Genomic DNA, 17580 nt, shown 5'->3' with positions numbered 1-17580 from the left:
ATATATATATATATATATATACATCCTGTACACTATGCCCGCCACTTGGTTATGTCGTTCCATGTACGCTTTCCCTTCCAGCATCTTGCACCCTGCTGTTATGTGCTGGACTGTCTCAGAGGCCTCCTTGCACAACCTACACCTTGGGTCTTGTCTGGTGTGGTAGATCTGAGCCTCTATTGCTCTGGTGTTTAGGGCCTGTTCCTGGGCGGCCAGGATGAGGGCCTCTGTGCTGTCCTTGAGTCCAGCTTTCTCCAGCCATTGGTAGGATTTCCTGATATCAGCCACTTCAGTTATTTGTCGGTGGTACATCCCATGTAGGGGCTTGTCCTCCCATGATGGTACCTCCAGCACCTCGTCCTCTGTTCCCCATTGCCTGAGACATTCGCTGAGCACATCCGAGTCTTAACATCCGTGGTCTTCATCTCCTCCATTGGCCAGCTAATTATTATCTGTATCTGATTACTGGTAAGGCATAGCTGCTTATTGCATGGATCTTGTTCTTGCCATTGAGCTGGCTCTTCAGGCCTTATTCGTTGGAGGTATTTGGCTGTGGCTCCTTTCCTTGTGACCAACTGTTATCAATGTCTGCTATTGTTCCTTCTGGGAGCAAGAAAGAACAATACACTGGACTGAGGTCGTCCTTCTGTGTGGACGACCTTCCCTCTCTTTGTGGATCAGTGAGTTGATGTCTCGCTCGCTCTTGGCGTACAGCTTGATGTCATCCATGTAGAGGAGGTGACTGATGGTGGGCACATTTATCCATGCCACATTTGGCATTGAGTCATAGGCTTTCTTGTAATCAATCCAAGCCATGCACAGGTTGGTGTCTCGGGCGACTGTGTGGTCTACAAGGAGTTGGTGTTTGGCTCCTCTGCTATTTATGCTTATGCCCTTCTGTGCCGTGCTCATGTATTTATCCATGTGCCCACTTATCTTAGCTGCTATGATGCCTCATCAATCTCAAGTTGTGATAGCAGTTGCCGTTTGCAGATGTTGTAACACTGAGCTACTGGCTGTTTGGCAGTTAGTGTCGACTGGGGATGTCGAACTAACCACAGTCTTTGCATGTAGCCCCTCTGACTAGGGTTACTTGAGTAGTAGCATTCCAACAGATCCATGTTTTCATCTCTCGCCCATTTCCGTCTTGTTCCAATAGCCCATTTTTCACCAGGGTGCTCTGGTTCCCCAGCACCTGACGCAGACCTTGTTTGGCTGGGCAATGTCTGAGCCGGCATGTTATGCATATCAATGTCTCTCATGGTATGAGGTAGGCTATATAGCTCCAAGGGTCTTGCCTAAGGACCCACACTGAATAGCTCAATGTCACTGTTGTATCTTTTTTTTTTTTTTTGCCCCAGCCTGGATTCGAACCCGGGTCTCCCGGGTGAAAGACTGGTGACTTACCCAGCTATACAGTAGATAATAAATTATCTCAGCAGATGTGCTAAAAGTCGAAGGAACTCACTAGAACCGCTTTGAGACAGTTCACCTATCAAAGTTTTACCTGGAAAACATCCTCATCCAGGATCCTGGTGCCAAACACTGTAATGCCGCTGGTGCTGATGGAGCCTTGGTTACTCCTGAGCAGAGGCTTGGTGATCTTCCTCATACAATCCACAATGATGGTGACCGTCTTCTTCTCAACACTGATGGCTACCCGACGCCACCTGGTCAAAGTCAGGAGAAGCAGATGTTACTCAAACAGAAAAGGTAAAGACCAGCTCCACAAAACACTGTAGTAGTAAGAATAATAATGCACTTAAAGAGCACTTCTAACTCTTCTAAACAAACCTGAAATCCTCTAGGACACCGCAGTGTGTTTGCAAAGTGTGGTTGACAAAGGATACAAGAGCAAAACCCCACAAAAGAAAATGTCTGACCAATTTTTGTGAACAAAAAACTGAACGGAAATCGAGTCAGGCTGTAAGACGACTGGGGTGTCACGATCTTGGGTTGTTTGAGTTGGTTTGAGGTTTTGTTCATTTTTGTGTTCCTTGGTTCCTTTTCTTTGATCAAATCAGCCGTGTTTCTGTTCTACTCTGGTTCAGTCCTTTCTTAGTAGTTCTAGCTTATTATGTTTATGTCTTGTGTCTACTTATTCTTTGTTACTCTAGTTCAGTGGCGCCCAAAGTCGGTCCTCGAGGGCCGGCATCCTGGATGTTTTAGTTCTCTCCCTGGTTTAACACACCTGTACCACTTTCTCTCTCTTTCTAATCAGCCATCTGTCCCTTGTTCAGTATACCACTCATTCTCAGTGACTTCTTGCTTGTTCCCTCTTCCACTTTTACTTCTTACTATGCAAGCTGAACAGTGACACAGCAGCTAGCCCTTAGTCTAAATTAAAGCTGCAGTATGTAACTTTTATGATTTTTTTATTTTACATATTTGTTGAAATTGTCTCCATGTGTTGACGTTATGGAATGAGACATAATCTGTGAAAATTTAAGCTTGTCTGTCTTCTCCCAGTGCTACCTAGGAACAACCAATCAGAGCCAGGAGGCGGGTCTTAGCGCTGTCAATCATGGTCGTGTGAGCTCCTCCCCATCAGTAGGGCCTGTCTTGGATGCTAAGGCTAGTTAGCATAGCCACCGATGACAGACAATAAGCGGTTTTCCTGCAATTGCGAGTGGTTTCCCTGCGTTAGCATTGCCATTGGCTCTGATTGGTTGTTTCTGACTGGGAGCGGTGCACATCTCCAGACAGCAGTAGCAGCACATGGAGGAGGTGGAAGGGCTTGGTTTCTTTCATAGATTATCTGTCTCATATCATACTGTCACAACATGAGCGTTTTAACAAATATGCAAAAAATTAAAAAATAATTTTTGTAAAAGTTACATAGTGCAGCTTTAAATCTTGGCAGGAGCCATTCTGTATGAACTTTTCAGGCACTCTAGCACTTCCTCCCCAAGTCTAAAGCCATGCATGTTGGCTGTGTGATAGACTGGCAGTCTGTCCAGACTGTACGCCTCCTCTAGCTCTCTGACTGGTGGGCTCGGTTCCGGCTTCCCAGCAGGGGCTGGTATCGAAACGTAATGAATGAATAATTGAATTTTACATACTAAAAAACATTGTGGCTCAAGAATCCCCAAGCGCCAGAGTAGAAATTATCGATGAGCCCAAATAGTTGCCTTGGGTCACACGTGAGTCCGACACCTCCGTTGCCTTTCCACCATTTGTCACTACGGTCAGGAGCTATTGCATTCCAGGCAATAGCGGACCACATTCTTGGCCCCACACTTTTGCCCCATTTAGCACAGGATTACACTAATTAAACTCCAAACTTAATCCTCCTTCTGGGTTACTCGGCATGACAGACGTGGTGAACATTGTGGAAAGTGTGTGTCAAGATCCAGGAAGGCCTTTTTCCTGACAGAACAGGAGGTGCAGTCAAAACACTCTTCTAAGGTCGAGGATGGGACCTTTGCAATGCCACGGTTTAGGATGAGAAAAAGTAGCATTTCTGATCTGATAGTCATTCATTCGTTCGGCAAGTTCAACACAGCTAAACCATACAGACACATTCCAGGGCAGGCAGTGGAGCTTAGGGAGAAAGAAACGTGCAATACCCTGTAAGCTCAACACTGCTGCACAAAGGATTACTTGTCACCTATACAGCAGGCAAACAAATGCTGACTTAAAGGAATAGTTCAGGATTTCTTAAAGGGGTGTTCTATTAAAAGGTTAAAATCTTACCCGATTTGAGATGATCAAACTGATTTGACCAGTTTTATCTCTATTAATGTGAAAATTGACTTTACATAGTCATTTTAGAAGATTATTGCAGAATATTTGCAGTGTCTCTCATTTCTCAGCACATAAGACTCCAGACGAACTGCAGACAGTACACACTCTGAGTCACTGAGGATTTAGTCTTGGACTGCCTCCAAAACAAGAATTGGTAAAATCCTCTGCTAGGGACCTGGTTTCATAGGCAGAAATTCATAAACGTTGTATAATTTACTAAAAAACTAGCTAAAAGGAGCAAAATTTCCTTTTAAATATTTTACCACTTAAGGTTATATAGCAATAGACATGAACACAGATTTTAAAAACTAAAAAAAGACAGAATAGGCTAATAGTTATATTTGTAGTTTTACGACTCTCAAAGGGTCCAGTGTGCTAAGTCATTTCATCCTGCGCCTGTATGTTTCTTTTTTCAGCTACAAAGATCTGAGTGACAACTCAGCTGGGAGTGCATAATCAGGTTTTCTCCCAAGGGTTAGAAGAACTGTTTCTGGTTTGGGTAAGGTAATCCAAGGGGGCAGAAAGGAAATTTAGAGCTTCTTCTATCCCCTCCTTGCTTCCCCCTCTCTAAAATAACAGAGGCAGGGAGTTCGTGGATGAGGTCAGTTTGCCCATAACAGCCCTGCTGAGGTCCAGTGATCCAACGTCTTCTTGTCTCTGACTTGTCTTGTGCCCACAGAACCCTGACGAGACGGATATTCCAGTCATGACAACCTGCGACTGGATTGGCTACTTGCTAAAAAACAAAGTACAAACACTTAAATGTTAAATTTAATATGAATAAATATGGACTCAGGATTTTTATCATTGTAAGCACTTTTCAGCTTTTGCCAGAATGTGAATCGTATACATGTAGAGAACTGCAAGAACTACAGATATGCCAGTTTGTGCTTTATCTAATTTATTTCTGTTTGAGAAATGCCACATTATTTTGAAATAAGGAGGAAGCAGTACTTGAGTTTCCCTGTTGGGTCAACAAAGTCAATTAATGAAGATTTCTCATCAGGTTAGCTAACACCTATTAGTATTAGAAAAGCCTCAACACTCCTATTGCTTATGTGGGGCCATTTTCAGAGCAAAACAAGGCAGTGAAAAATGCTAACTGTTGCTCGCTAACAATGCTAACGTAGCTTTTTGGCTTTAATTCATTGGATTAACTTTAAAGTCTAAAATAGCTATACTGATCAAACTAATGGCGCATAATTGTAAACTAAACTGTATGTAAAAACAGAAAGGGCATTGTTGATGCATTTGTGAGCATTAGAACCACCTTGGAGCAGAAGCACTGCAATGTTTGAACTGGTCTGATGAGAGATTCATTGAAACACACTTCACAATTCTTAAAAATAAATAAAAGAAATGTAAAGTCTTAGTTTAACCAAAAAGACTGCAATGATCGTGTCTTGTCTTGTCTTTGTGAGATGTAACATGAAAGCAAATTTATGATCAAATGAGTAATGCATCAAAGGAAGAAATAACTGCGAGAACATCTGTAAAGCATCTGGAGCCGTGGTCATTCTGAGGCAGCTGTAAAAACAGCATTGAAACGTAAATGTTATTTCTTGCATTGTTTCCCGTGCAAAATCTCAGACCCCTCAATTGGCTCGAGTTCATGTTATGCAAATTTCTCTGTATGACCGTTGTCTGTAAGTCCAGACTTATCTTTCTGAGCGTGAGCAGCGTGAATCGAATAAAAAAAAAAAAATTGTACTTACTTTCCATTAGAAAGGTTGAGAGAGGTGAACAGAGGGTAGTCCTCCGGGGCTGGCTTGCCGGTTTGATCCTCATACAGGAAAGCAGGTGAGCGTCCTACCTCTACACCCAGCTGCTGAACTCCTTGCTCATTGTAAATGGACAGCAAGAAGGACTGGAGGCCAGACTCGGGGCGCAGGGTGGTCAGGATGGAGAAATCCTCAGGAAAAACGCCACCTGAATGAAAAACGGAAGGATGGAACAGGCAGGTGAAGTTTTTACAGCAGCATGTTGGGTAGCTGCATCCAAATAAGGTAGTTCAAGTTTTATGATGATTATGATGATTTATACAAAAGCTTGTGGTCAGACTGCTAAACAGTTAACAGTGAGTAACTATGCTTTCATCAGACCACACACCAATAAATCCAAAGCGAACTAAAAACAAAGGGGTTCATCTTACCAGGGAATAACTGTGAGGTGGGGGCGCTGATCTGGATCTGCCTGGCGATTCTGTAGGCTGAGTCTGACTTCGATGCTCTTCGGTTTGCACAAAATCCTGTTACTTTTGTCACTCCTTCGGGGTAATTTTGAAATCCTAACGCTTTTAAGACGTCCACTGGCTCTGCTGTTCGAAGAGAAAATGGAACATCAGTTCATTGTACTCAAGACTTTCTGATTTCATTAGACTGTATACATAAAATGAAGAATTTTAATTTAAAGTTTTTATTTTTTGCCACAGGAGACAACATACAACATTTGGAACATACCAAACCTACAGGTTCAAACAACAGTGGGGGAAAGGTGTTGAAAACACTTGGGTTAGCATGATTGAACATTTTTTAGGTCAGAATATGAAGAGGTTTTTGTTTGTTTGTTTGTTTGTTTGTTTTTTTACAGTGGAGGTAATATGTTTTTGTCTGAGCCAGTCATGGACCAGTTTGTCTCTGTGCCGATTCATAACTCAATTCTGTAGCTATGCTGTATTTTATTCATCATGCTCTACTTCCACTTTGTACCTGTAAACAAACCACACATGTAGATAACCATTGCAGTTTACTTTTCTTGGTAAATTAGTATTTTTTGATGAATTATGGCGATCAACAGCTATGCACGTTTTCAAATAAAATAGGTGTGTTTTTTTCTGAATAGCTTAGATTTAGTTACATTTCTATTGACAGTTGTTCTAATCATTGTTCAGACCAAGACGACTAATATGCCCTACGACAGAATATGACCTTGTGGTTGGTACCTGACACAGTTCATACAACAAAAAGGACGAATAAAATCAACCAAAATGTCAAAAGTGAAAAATGAAGAAAGGAGTAAAATTACCATTTTTATTTCTTTACTAGAAAAACATTCAAATGGCATGAAGACTATTAATAATAACATTATCTTGCCGAGTGAAAATTTGAATAGCATCCTGATTTAGTGTTGAGGCTAATCACTCATGCAAATCTAAATAGCTATGCTGGGAAGTGCTGCAGGGACCAGGTTTTACAGGCTCCCCAGACAGGAAAATAACCGAGCATACCAAGCACCATAATGAACAAAGTAGCAACAGAGTTGGAGTTATATCACACCTGGATAGGTTTACTTTGATAAGGCTCTTCAATCCGGTGCACTTCACATAAAGAAGCCTGTGTGAGTTCCCACAAAATCTCCTGGGGACTATCATCATTATTCTTTCCGTCAGAATAACCTCTCAGTATAACACGTTAGCTTGAAGACAAGCTAAAGTACCGACTCGGTGTGACGAGGTCCATTATTGTCTGGTAAGTGGCTGAGCCAAAGAAACTAAAACAACACTTACTGCAGGTTTCACTTCCACGATTTGGAACTACACAACAACCTGATCAGACTTGAAATAAAACCTCATGAGAAGATAGAATGATGCTGATAATAATTTTAATGTCTGTCAGTTGATGGTCTCAATCATTTTAATTTACACTAGCAAACGTTTGTTTACTGCTTCAGCTAATATTAGCTGGTTAAGATCAAAATAGTGGACACATGCTAATGCTAACTAGCTTTGGTCAGCAATCCATCCCGAAGCAAAACAAAAAGGCTTACCGTGTACAAAGAATAAAGCAATATCATATAATTAAAAAAACAAAACAAAACAGCAACAGCAAAGAAAAAGACGGTGTTTCCTTTCTACATTAGCATTAGCAACCCTTCTCCTCCAGCTGCTATAACCAACATGGCCTCCGTCTTTAAAAGCTAGCAAAAATGTGTCTGCCTACTTTTGTTGTTTTCTCATTTAAACATTTCAGGATCTCAAACAAATTTTATCAGAAAAAGATAAATTGAATATATAGAATTTTTTACAATGGAGTTTTCTATATTGTGATTTCATTAATTATATATATTTTAAAAAGCATTCAAACCTACCTGGCCCTATGTAAAAAAAAAAAAAAAGTAAACCCCTTCTCTGTTAGTTCATAAAATAACTGTAATTACCTCAATTTTTTTTCCAACAGCTGAGGACATTTAGTTGAACCAATCCTATGCCTTCACCAGACCAGTATAAACCACTCAGAACAAATATGTCAACAAGCAGCTCAATTCAATTCAAAGCAATTCTGAAAACTGTAAGAAAAAAAAGCAAATTACATCCATCAGGTGACTGAAAAGGTTTACATGTCATTGTAGACAATTAGAGAAAACACTAAACAGTAGTGAACCTTCCCAGTCGTGACAAACCCATCAAAACTCGGAGGAGGTCACAAAAGAACTCATAGTAAGACCTAAAGCTCTGCAGGCCTCGTCTGCTTCAGAGAAAATCTATATTTATTATTCAATATTAAGGCTAAAACTGCCACCAACAACAAAAAGTCTGTTTCACATTTACTAAAAGACAAAAAAAAAAGCTTCTGCATAAATTTTTTGTGAGCTGAAGAAAACAAAGTGGAACTCTTTGGAATGTGTGCATTCTGTTACATCAGGTATAAAACACACATTAAAAATAAAAAATAATAAAAAAAACATTATGCTGACATTCAAAATTGGTGGCAGTGTGATGATCTGGGTTTCTTTGGCTACTTCCGAACATGGATGGATATTTATTGAAATAAAATTACTTTTTGAACTCGCTCTTCATCTCTTTGCGTACAAAAATTTGTTTGATGATCTCAAATATTCAATTGTGACAAAAAAAAATAGAAGACATAAAAGGCCAAACACATTACAGCACTGTATTTTTCACCGTCTGCGTTCATCTCATAAATGCCTGCCAATAGTGCATGCAACAAGAACAGACCTGCTTCAGCCAACACAGCATGCACCATGCAAAACCCTGCAAGCCAATCAGCATTAGGCTGCATTTTGTCAAAGGGAGACATGACTGTAGACTCTTAAGCATTTTCCTCTCAGCTGGTAAAAGTGAGAATCATCTGCATATGCCCACATTGAGTTAACCTCCATATAAGCACATTACAGCAAGTAATCATAACACGCAATTAAGTCAAAGTAACATTACCTCCAGTCTGTTTGAATGCTGAAATATTGCAGCAGCAATAACAACTTCAGGATGAACCAGTTTGGTCTGCCTCAATAAATCAATTAATTAATCAAAACGAGCTCAATCATTTTCATTTGGATAATCAATCATTTCTCTCTTTCTAACAAAAACTGTTTGACAAAAGTCTTCAGTATGGTGCTTTGGTCTCAACTAGCCCTTTTTTGGAAGAACAATTTTGTCCACAGAGAGTTCATAATTCAATTATTTGTTGTTTTGCTTATTTACTTTGGATATTTAAAATGTCGTCCACTTCCAGTATTAAATATTCTTTAGAATTTAAAGTTTATTGATCTTCGAGAGAGTGTTCTTGCATTTTTATCCCATTACCATTATATTCCCTGAAAAAGATCTCAAAACAACAATATTATCGTTTATCGCAATAACTTCTGGGACAATTTATCATCCAGGAAGGTTTGTTAACGTGAGAGGCCTAGAACCAATGTGTTTCTTAGAAAAACGGGGACCTCACTCTGAGTTTGTGCACAGATGTAAACAGTCCAGATGCTGCAGCTTGTCCAGCCTGCGACCCTCACACAGAGGTGTTGAGAAAACACAAACACGGGCCAATCCATTAAGGCGGCCCAAATGAGTGTGTGCAGGCTTTGAAAGGCTGCACCTGATGAGTCAGTGTGTGTTTGCCCTTAGGGACAAGCAAACAGGCCGCATAGCTGAAGGAAAACTTTCTAGACTACACAGTAGGAAGGATTAAAATATTAGACCGTCTCTTCTGTTCAAGCGTATGCAAACTTGGGAGGTGTGGAACAATGGGAGGAGCAGCTCTACTTCAACTAGAGATTGGATAACACCTGCCCCGTGTTCACGGTAAAAACCCCTATCTTCTTGGAGATAAGTGAAGAGCTTTTCTCTGGGATGAAGCCAAAGAAATCAGGGTTCAACAAAACCAAAACAAACAGGAAGCGTTAATGTTGTTTTTACACCTTTACAGCAAGGTAAATCAGTAACAAAAACAAAACAAAAAAAACCCACAGGTGAAACCTTTTCACCTGCAGCTCCCTGAGACTCTAACACCGTCTTCCGTCAGAATGTCTCTCCCTTCATATATTACCTCCTAACCCCCCCACCCGCTTTCCCCAGCTCTCCCTCCTCTCCTCTGGCTTCCCTCGACTTCCATCACGCTGCCGGCTAAAACAAGACGGCTTTATGCTGAGTGTCATACCAAGGAAATTTCACTCAGACCTACCCAGTTTTTCAAAGCATTCCTTCTCTCCACTCTCCCCTACTTAGGTTTTCCTCACATCAACTCATGCTAATGGATACCTCCATACAGAAAAAAATAAATTAAGAAAAATCATCATTCGTGTATATAATGAAGCAAAAACCTTAGTTCTCATGGCTATAAAGAAGACGGAGTTGATTTTTGTTTCAAATTCTGACTCAAGACATCCTTTTGTACTTTCTCTGGAGGACAAACAGATTGTCTCCGATTTATGGTCAAACACCATAAATCCATTGATGCTTCAGTGGACAAAGCTCTGAACTTCCCAGTTGAACATATTAAGCAAAGTCCTCTTAAAATGCTAACTTTTTTTTCTCTTCTTTTTGTTGGAATGCACATCTGAGCTTGTGCCCCGGGGGCTGAGAAAACGTGTCTGTACACTGCTGGAGCACCCTGCAGAAACTGCTCTGGCTGCTATAAACAGCTCTGAAGGGACTGACTGACTCAGACTTAGGAACACAGATGGGTCCTGCAGCGGCATACTTGAAAATGTATATATGAAGAGGCAGGACCTAGAGAGGAGTTGAAAGGAAAGGTGAGACTTTGCAAATCCGGCATGCAGTTCCAGCAATCATCCAGCAGGATGCATCAGCAGCAAGCTAAATTAGATGTTACACCTAATTTAACTCGATGTTAAGAGAAACTGACTCCAATTTGTCGAGTTATTGTCGCAATTTCCTTTGAGGTCCTTTAAAAGTACAATGAATTAACCAATGGTTGCATCATACGTTCAGCCAAATTAAACCTCAGTTGTCCATCGTCCAATGTGTGAGGCCTGAATAATCTGGAGCCATGTGACTACAGTGCCTATTATGACTGCGGACTAGCTCTTCATGCAGGCTCTGTCCTTTGAAGGCTCCGAAATCATAGGGAAGCGCAACAAGGACCATCATCAAATAAGCGCTCAGTACTTAGAGGGGAAGCGGTCCCACCAATCGCACAACCCAGCCTTGTCCTGCAGCCTACCAAGCATCTGAGTGCAAAGTTAGCAGTTGGAGAGAGACGAGGTGGGTGGGGGGGAGGTAGGGTAGCGGGCTAGACACCAGTGACTGGGCCTTTAGTGTGGACCAGGGCAGCATGGAGATAGGGTTCGTCTCCCTGACCTCGTGTAACCCCTCTGACAAAGAAAAAAGAATAAACCTCAACCCAGAAGTTTGGAGTTATCCTAGCACCATGTGCCAACAGACTGCCTGCTGTGTGGGCCAACAAAAATTGCAGGTTGCATCATAGCCTTCAATTAATCACCCATCCTGTCGGGCCTATCTCCTCTTCGGGTCATGGTATTACACCCACTGAAGCATTACATGAAGCTACTGTCAATTAAAGTGAGTCTAGACTTGCAATTTCACATCCCCGCAACTCAACGGATGGGGTGACATTCTTGCCACTCCATACAGACATTATCAGGAAAGCATGGATGCTGTTGAATATCTCCAACTGATTCCAGTTCACCCGCATTTTCATCAAGCTCCTCTTCCGTTCCCAACATCAGGATGACCACACTGCTCTCCTTACTATCTTGAGCACTCTACAAGGGATGTGGCCCCAAAAAGGCAACCAAAGTCCACCCAAGTGGCCAAATATCTTATTAAGAAGCAAAGTTTTAATGTGTATGGCACCCGAAATATCATGACCCTATCAAATACTGCATCCAAGCAGACCTTCACAATACATGGAAAATGTCACCAAAATGAAGGGTCCAACAAATACCCACCCAGAGGACCGCCACTCTTAACAAAGAGGTGTCTTTGAGATGAAGTGAATCTTTAAAAAAATTAAAAAAAAAGAAAAGGAGAAAGCCGCTCTGCTCCCGGGTCTTTCTAAGCGCATACCAGCGGCTGAGGATCAATTTAACAGAGCGAAGTGTTTCATCCTCTGGGTAGACGCTTCCATTCATGCGTACATATGAGGTGTATTTTTTTTTTAGTTTTTTATTTTGGACACCGAGACAGAACACTTTAACGCACTTGTCGTCTCCGGCAGAAGAGCGCTCTGCTGTCTGCACAGCAACACTGCTGCAGCGTAAACTTTCCGCAGGTGTCCACAATAAAACTCGCTCTACGAGGATGCAAACCTGTTGCTGTTGCGCTCAGGTAAAGTCCGTCTCTCTCCCCCCCCACCCCCCATCAACCCTTTCCTCATCCAGCCGGCGCTCCGTCTCAGCCCGCTCACACTTCATTACACTTCGCCTCTCGCTGTTCCTTACCTGCTCTGACACAAGCAGCCTGCAGAAGCAGTGTTAAAGTGATGAATGCAGTTCTAGTGGAATCCATGAGCCAACGTTTCGTTTTCCACCTTGTGGACCACCGTTGCATCTCCATGTTCGGGGTCCCACAAAGTGAGCGCGACTTCAGGTGACTTTTTGTCTTTTTTGGCGTCCCTTCCACGATCCCGAATGAAAAATGGAAACTGTCCTACAGAGGAGCCATATGTGTGTGTGTAGGGGGGGAGGTTGAGGGGAGGAGGGGGGGGTTGAGCCTCTTCTCTCCACCACAAAGAGGGGCCAGATCCTCTTTCCCGGCGCCCAGCCTTCACAGTGAAGGTATCAGGGTTTTAACAAAAACGCACACCAAGTGCAGCCGCTCCACTTCGTGCGTCCCCCAGGACAGGGAGGGTTGGACAAGCTCCGCAAACCAGTGCAACGATTACAGGGGGACTGACAAGTCGACCAGCCCCCGATGAACAAATCACGGGGCTGGAAGTTCTCCTCAGGGTCCACCCATTAGCCCCCAGTCGTCTTATCCGAGTGCGGGTGCATTCAAAAGTGGCAAGGTTCATTAAAACATAAAAACATACAAAGTGCTGGAAGGGTCTCATTAAACATATGTGGTACACACAGATGCATTTATCAGTTTCTGCCCCACATTATTGTTTATGGACTGGTTCATAAACAATCACATCCGTGTGATTCAAAAATAACTTCCACCTAATTATCACTATTAGAATTATTATTTTTTTAACAATTCCTTTCAGGATTAATAAAATTTAAAACAAACTTTTCATTAAGCCCACATTTCTGTATGAAAGTTTTATTATTATTATTATTATTATTGGTCTGATGTAACATTCTAATCTTAATCATGTTTTTGTCAGCTGGAAGCAGAAAATCTTCATAATTAACAGAAATAAATGTCTTAAAATATTAGTATTTGTGTTGTTAATATGATCTGTTTCACTTTGGGATTTGAGCTCCTGAATTTATTGAGAATGACTGAACATCTCAACCAGTCATTTGCCAGAAAAACGAAAAACAAAAAAAAAAAAAAAAACATTTTTGTGTCACCTCAGCACAAATACAGTTTGCTCTAGTTGGTTAAGAAGATTTATTTATTTATTTATTTGTAAAAAAAAAAAAAAAAAAAAAAAACACCAGGGGAAATTGGAGTGAAACATAAACTGAACGAGCACAAAAGTACTTTATGGCCATTGTTAAGCATGGTAGAGGATCTGTAATGCTGTGGGCCCCATTTCATTTAATAATTGCCACGTAAACCTGCTACAACTGCATGGCATCATGCATTTTCTGTAATAGAACATTTTAAATCTGTAGGACTGTCGGAAAACTGAAAATATAAAATGTATGTATATATATATATATATATATATATATATATATATATTTACACACACACACACACACACACACACACACTAAACTAAAGCATTTCACTCATCCTTGCCAGAGGTGCCAATAAATATGCCTGTCTTTTTAGGTATAAAAACAACAATAAATGTTGGACAAACAACTCAATAAAAGGTGCAGTATGTAACTTTTATAAAGAATGTGTTTTTGACATGTTTGATAAAACTATCACCATGTCGTGATAGTTTGTTATGTGACAGATAATCTGTAAAAAGATCAATATTTCCTCCACCTCCTCCAGGAGCTACAACTGCTGTTTGACAAAATGCATCCGACCAAAAACAACCAATCAGACCCAGAAGGAGGGACTTAGCGCTGTCAATCAAACTCATGTACGCTGCTAAATGTGCTAATTAGCCTTAGCATGGAAGGTAGCTGCTGCACAGTCTGTGGTGCAGCTAGCACAACAGGATGTGCTAGCTGCAGCTTAGGGGATAGAAGAGGGGGCCTTGAGCCAGGAGTGGAGAAGGGAGAGGAGCTTAATTTTTTCACAGATTATCCATCTCATTTTGTCACAACATAGTGACAGTTTCAACAAATATGTAAAAACGGAACTTTTTAGAATAGTTTACATACTGCACCTTAAATGGAGAAATTTGATCTTGAATTATCAGATAAATGGCTGGACAAAAGACAAAAAAATAATACTGAGTCACCATGTCAACATTTGAGATTGTACTTTTGGAGTTATGAGTTAAGGTCTATTATTATACCACTATAGCATTAATTTGTCTTTCAGGATTCCTTAAAAGCCTTTTAAAACACCATGGATGCTGACCTGCCTCTGTTCTTCAGCCAGCTCATCGCTCCCAGCCCAGCCGGATCAGATGCTGGTTGTGGATGCCCCGTGGCAGACAGCAGAGCTGCTTCTCTGGTCCTGATTTATGCCTGAGCAGAAAGGGATTCATGCCACTTCCCATCTGTCTGTAGCTCATAAAACAGGAGACACATTTGCGAAGTTTGCTTCCTGTCATCAAGAGCAAATCCTAATAGCTAGAAATTCGTTTTATGCTTTGATAATTTGAAAAATGATTACATGAAAGAGTTCAAGAAAAAAAAAGGACTTAATAGAAAATGTTATGCTTTGTACTGTGGTGTTAATGCACTAATTCATAAGTGATATTTTGCACCAAACATTTTTGTTTAGTGTTTGAGAGATTAGTCGGCAAAAATGGATGCGACTGAAAGATGCCAGGCCGACTGCGGCAGATGGTAGCCTCAGGAATGCTACGCTTGACTCACAACTGGAAGTTTGCTGGACTGATATCCTGTTGGGAAAAAGACTGAGACAATGGGTGGAACCCCTTCAGCTTTCATTCACAAATACGTCTACGGCATTCACAACCAGAGCTTAGTAGAGCACGTAAAACCTTTACTCAAGTAAAAGTAGCAGTACTTCAACGTATTTTTGTTTGAGGTAATCAAAATATCCAGAATGGTGCCAAGAGTATGCCAATGGCTTCCAAAGTGTGGCCAAGGTAAAAAAAAAAAAAAAAACATCCAATAAAATATTAGATTTTTGACATTTTATTTTTTTAGGAATTGTATGTATGAAAAAAACAAAAAACAAAACAAAAAAAAAACAGGTGGAAAGTTGAAATTTGCAGGTCAAGATCATAACAGGTCAAAGTTTTGGCTTTTTGGATGATCTAGAAAAGAAACTAGAGCTAATCTTAAATATTTCCTCATGAAGTTTAGCAAATTAATGGTATAGTGTGTTTCTTCAACGTGTTGGGAGACCTGCAGTTGACATGAAAAAATAATCACTCATCTTTATTCTTTTCATTATTGCTTTGATTCAAATCGGTGAATAGGATTTCATATTTGTAATCAGTTCTGCCTGAAATAGCATTTTAACTTTTCAGGGGCACACTCGGCTCCTGTTTGTTTCCGTTTACACACTGCAGAGGAGAGCATAAAAGGCTCTCTCTGTACGCTCAGGCCAGCCCTGCCTCCAATACAACCAAACTTCTCACCAACATTATTTTTGGCTGCTACTGTATTTAAAAAGAGTGAATAATCTTCACACTTCTTTTAGTAGGGAAGTTTAGAGATTTATCTTGCGAGGCGGGGAAACCTCTTTATATTGTGTTTTTTTGTAACCATGCCTTTAGCGACGTTTGTGTTCTAGACATCACTGTGTGGTCTCTCGGTCAGTGTGGTGGCATGTTACATGACATGCGTACAGTAATCTGATATAAAAACAAATATGTATGTGAATTATGAGGCCAAATTTAAAGATAACATTGACAACAAGAGTCATTTTCTGGACATAAACACATCAATACGTTGATAAAAGTTCCATGATTTGCTTGATGGAACCCTGATCTGAACTCTTTAATTGCAGCATCGGTTCTATGTTTAGGGTTGCCGTTACAATCTAGCTCTGTCACCAGCAACTTTGACCAGCTTCACTGTTAACGCTGAAGAAGAAAAAAAAAAAACAACTAAAAACACATACCACAGCCTGATGCTGTCACTACCATGTATGACATTTTTGGTCTCATCTGAGCAGAGCACTCTTCTTTACATGTTTGCCTCCTTCATGACTTGTGGCATAGTAAGAAGAAGATAAATTATGGATTATAAAAAAAAAAAGACTTAGTTCAGGTCAAAATTGTGTACTTCACAGTTAACAGTTGTCCGGTGGAGAAATCTCCCACCTGAGATATTAATTTCTGCATCTCTTCCAGAGTTCCCATGGGCCTCTTTGACAAATCGTACATGTAAATCTATGTAAATACTTAGCCAAAGCTCTGATTTCAATTGACTCACAACAGGCCATGTATAATTTCCTCAAAAAAAACCTCTCCGTACAAAAAAAGCTTTCAACAGAGAAAAAAATCACTTGCCATTCAGTGAAGGTAGCTTGGTGTGGACTACAGGTGTTTATAATAGGAAGTGGCTTCATTCAGCAGAATGAATCAGAAAGCAGCAATATTGCAACCAGACTCTCAACACTCTGCTTTAGCATAACGTCTGAGAAGGCAGGAATGTTCTCCTGTCTGGGCACACTGTTGCTTTGAGGCATCCAAAAATGATGGCTTACTTTGATAAAAGTTAAAAGTTTCACTTCAAGGCTTCTGGGATGTTCAGATGCGAGACGGTTTTATAATTATACATCATATCAGCTGCAGAGCGCCGTTATTTAGACTTATGCTTCAGGATTTGCATGAAAGCCCTTTGGCCCTTCAGCTGGATTTTGAAGAGCTAATTTCTCTATTCAAAAAGTCACATTAAAAACGTTCAACCATACAAATAGTATTTTGTTAAAAAGGCCTTTTGAAAATTTCCAAAATTGCAGCAAAGTATCATATTGGCTTTGCATGATTTAGAGCAGTATTTACGTCTTTTTTTCTTATTATTATTTTTTACATGAAACATAGCTCAGATAATAGATTTTAAGATACTTTTAACTTGTAAATCTGGATGGCTCAGCACCAGAATACATGAAACACTTGTTATCATTGGATCAACCTTCCAGACCTCTCAGGTCTTCTGGTTCTAGTCTAATCTGCATTCCCAGAACCAGAACCAAACATGAAGAAGCAGCATTCAGCTGTTTCTTATAAATTATGGAGTATGCTTACAACAGGAGCATCTATCTAGCTTATATATTCAGGAATTACAACAAACATAGAATCCATAGAAACTTCTATTAGCTTATGTAGAGAAACTACTCATTATCTTAGAACAACATTATCAGAACAAGAATCCATAGAAACAACTACTAGTTTA

The 17580-nt window shown here is 40.5% G+C and overlaps 1 protein-coding gene across 5 annotated transcripts in view; it reads right to left on the bottom strand.

Moving 5' to 3' along the window:
• The window catches only part of col11a1a (collagen, type XI, alpha 1a), a 106214-nt gene extending 93372 nt beyond the window's left edge, over positions 1-12842 (bottom strand). For 2 of the 5 annotated variants that reach the window (XM_015056933.1, XM_015056932.1), the window contains exons 1-4: positions 12406-12840; positions 5900-6064; positions 5463-5676; positions 1508-1670 (exon numbers count right to left, since the gene is read on the bottom strand). In XM_015056933.1, the coding sequence (XP_014912419.1) occupies positions 1508-1670; positions 5463-5676; positions 5900-6064; positions 12406-12520 (657 nt within the window). In that variant the 5' untranslated portion in view covers positions 12521-12840. Of the gene's footprint in view, positions 1-1507; positions 1671-5462; positions 5677-5899; positions 6065-12405 lie in introns of all 5 variants that reach the window. The other 3 variants (XM_015056928.1, XM_015056929.1, XM_015056930.1) reach the window with 3 other exon arrangements.
• Between the last annotated feature and the right edge of the window lie 4738 nt (positions 12843-17580).

The sequence above is a fragment of the Poecilia latipinna genome, unplaced genomic scaffold (assembly GCF_001443285.1).
Source record: "Poecilia latipinna isolate Pla-1442-1.1 unplaced genomic scaffold, P_latipinna-1.0 Scaffold1418, whole genome shotgun sequence".
Lineage (NCBI taxonomy): Eukaryota > Metazoa > Chordata > Actinopteri > Cyprinodontiformes > Poeciliidae > Poecilia > Poecilia latipinna.
The sequence above is the reverse complement of the archived record's forward strand: the minus strand, read 5'-3'. Positions and strand labels throughout refer to the sequence as shown.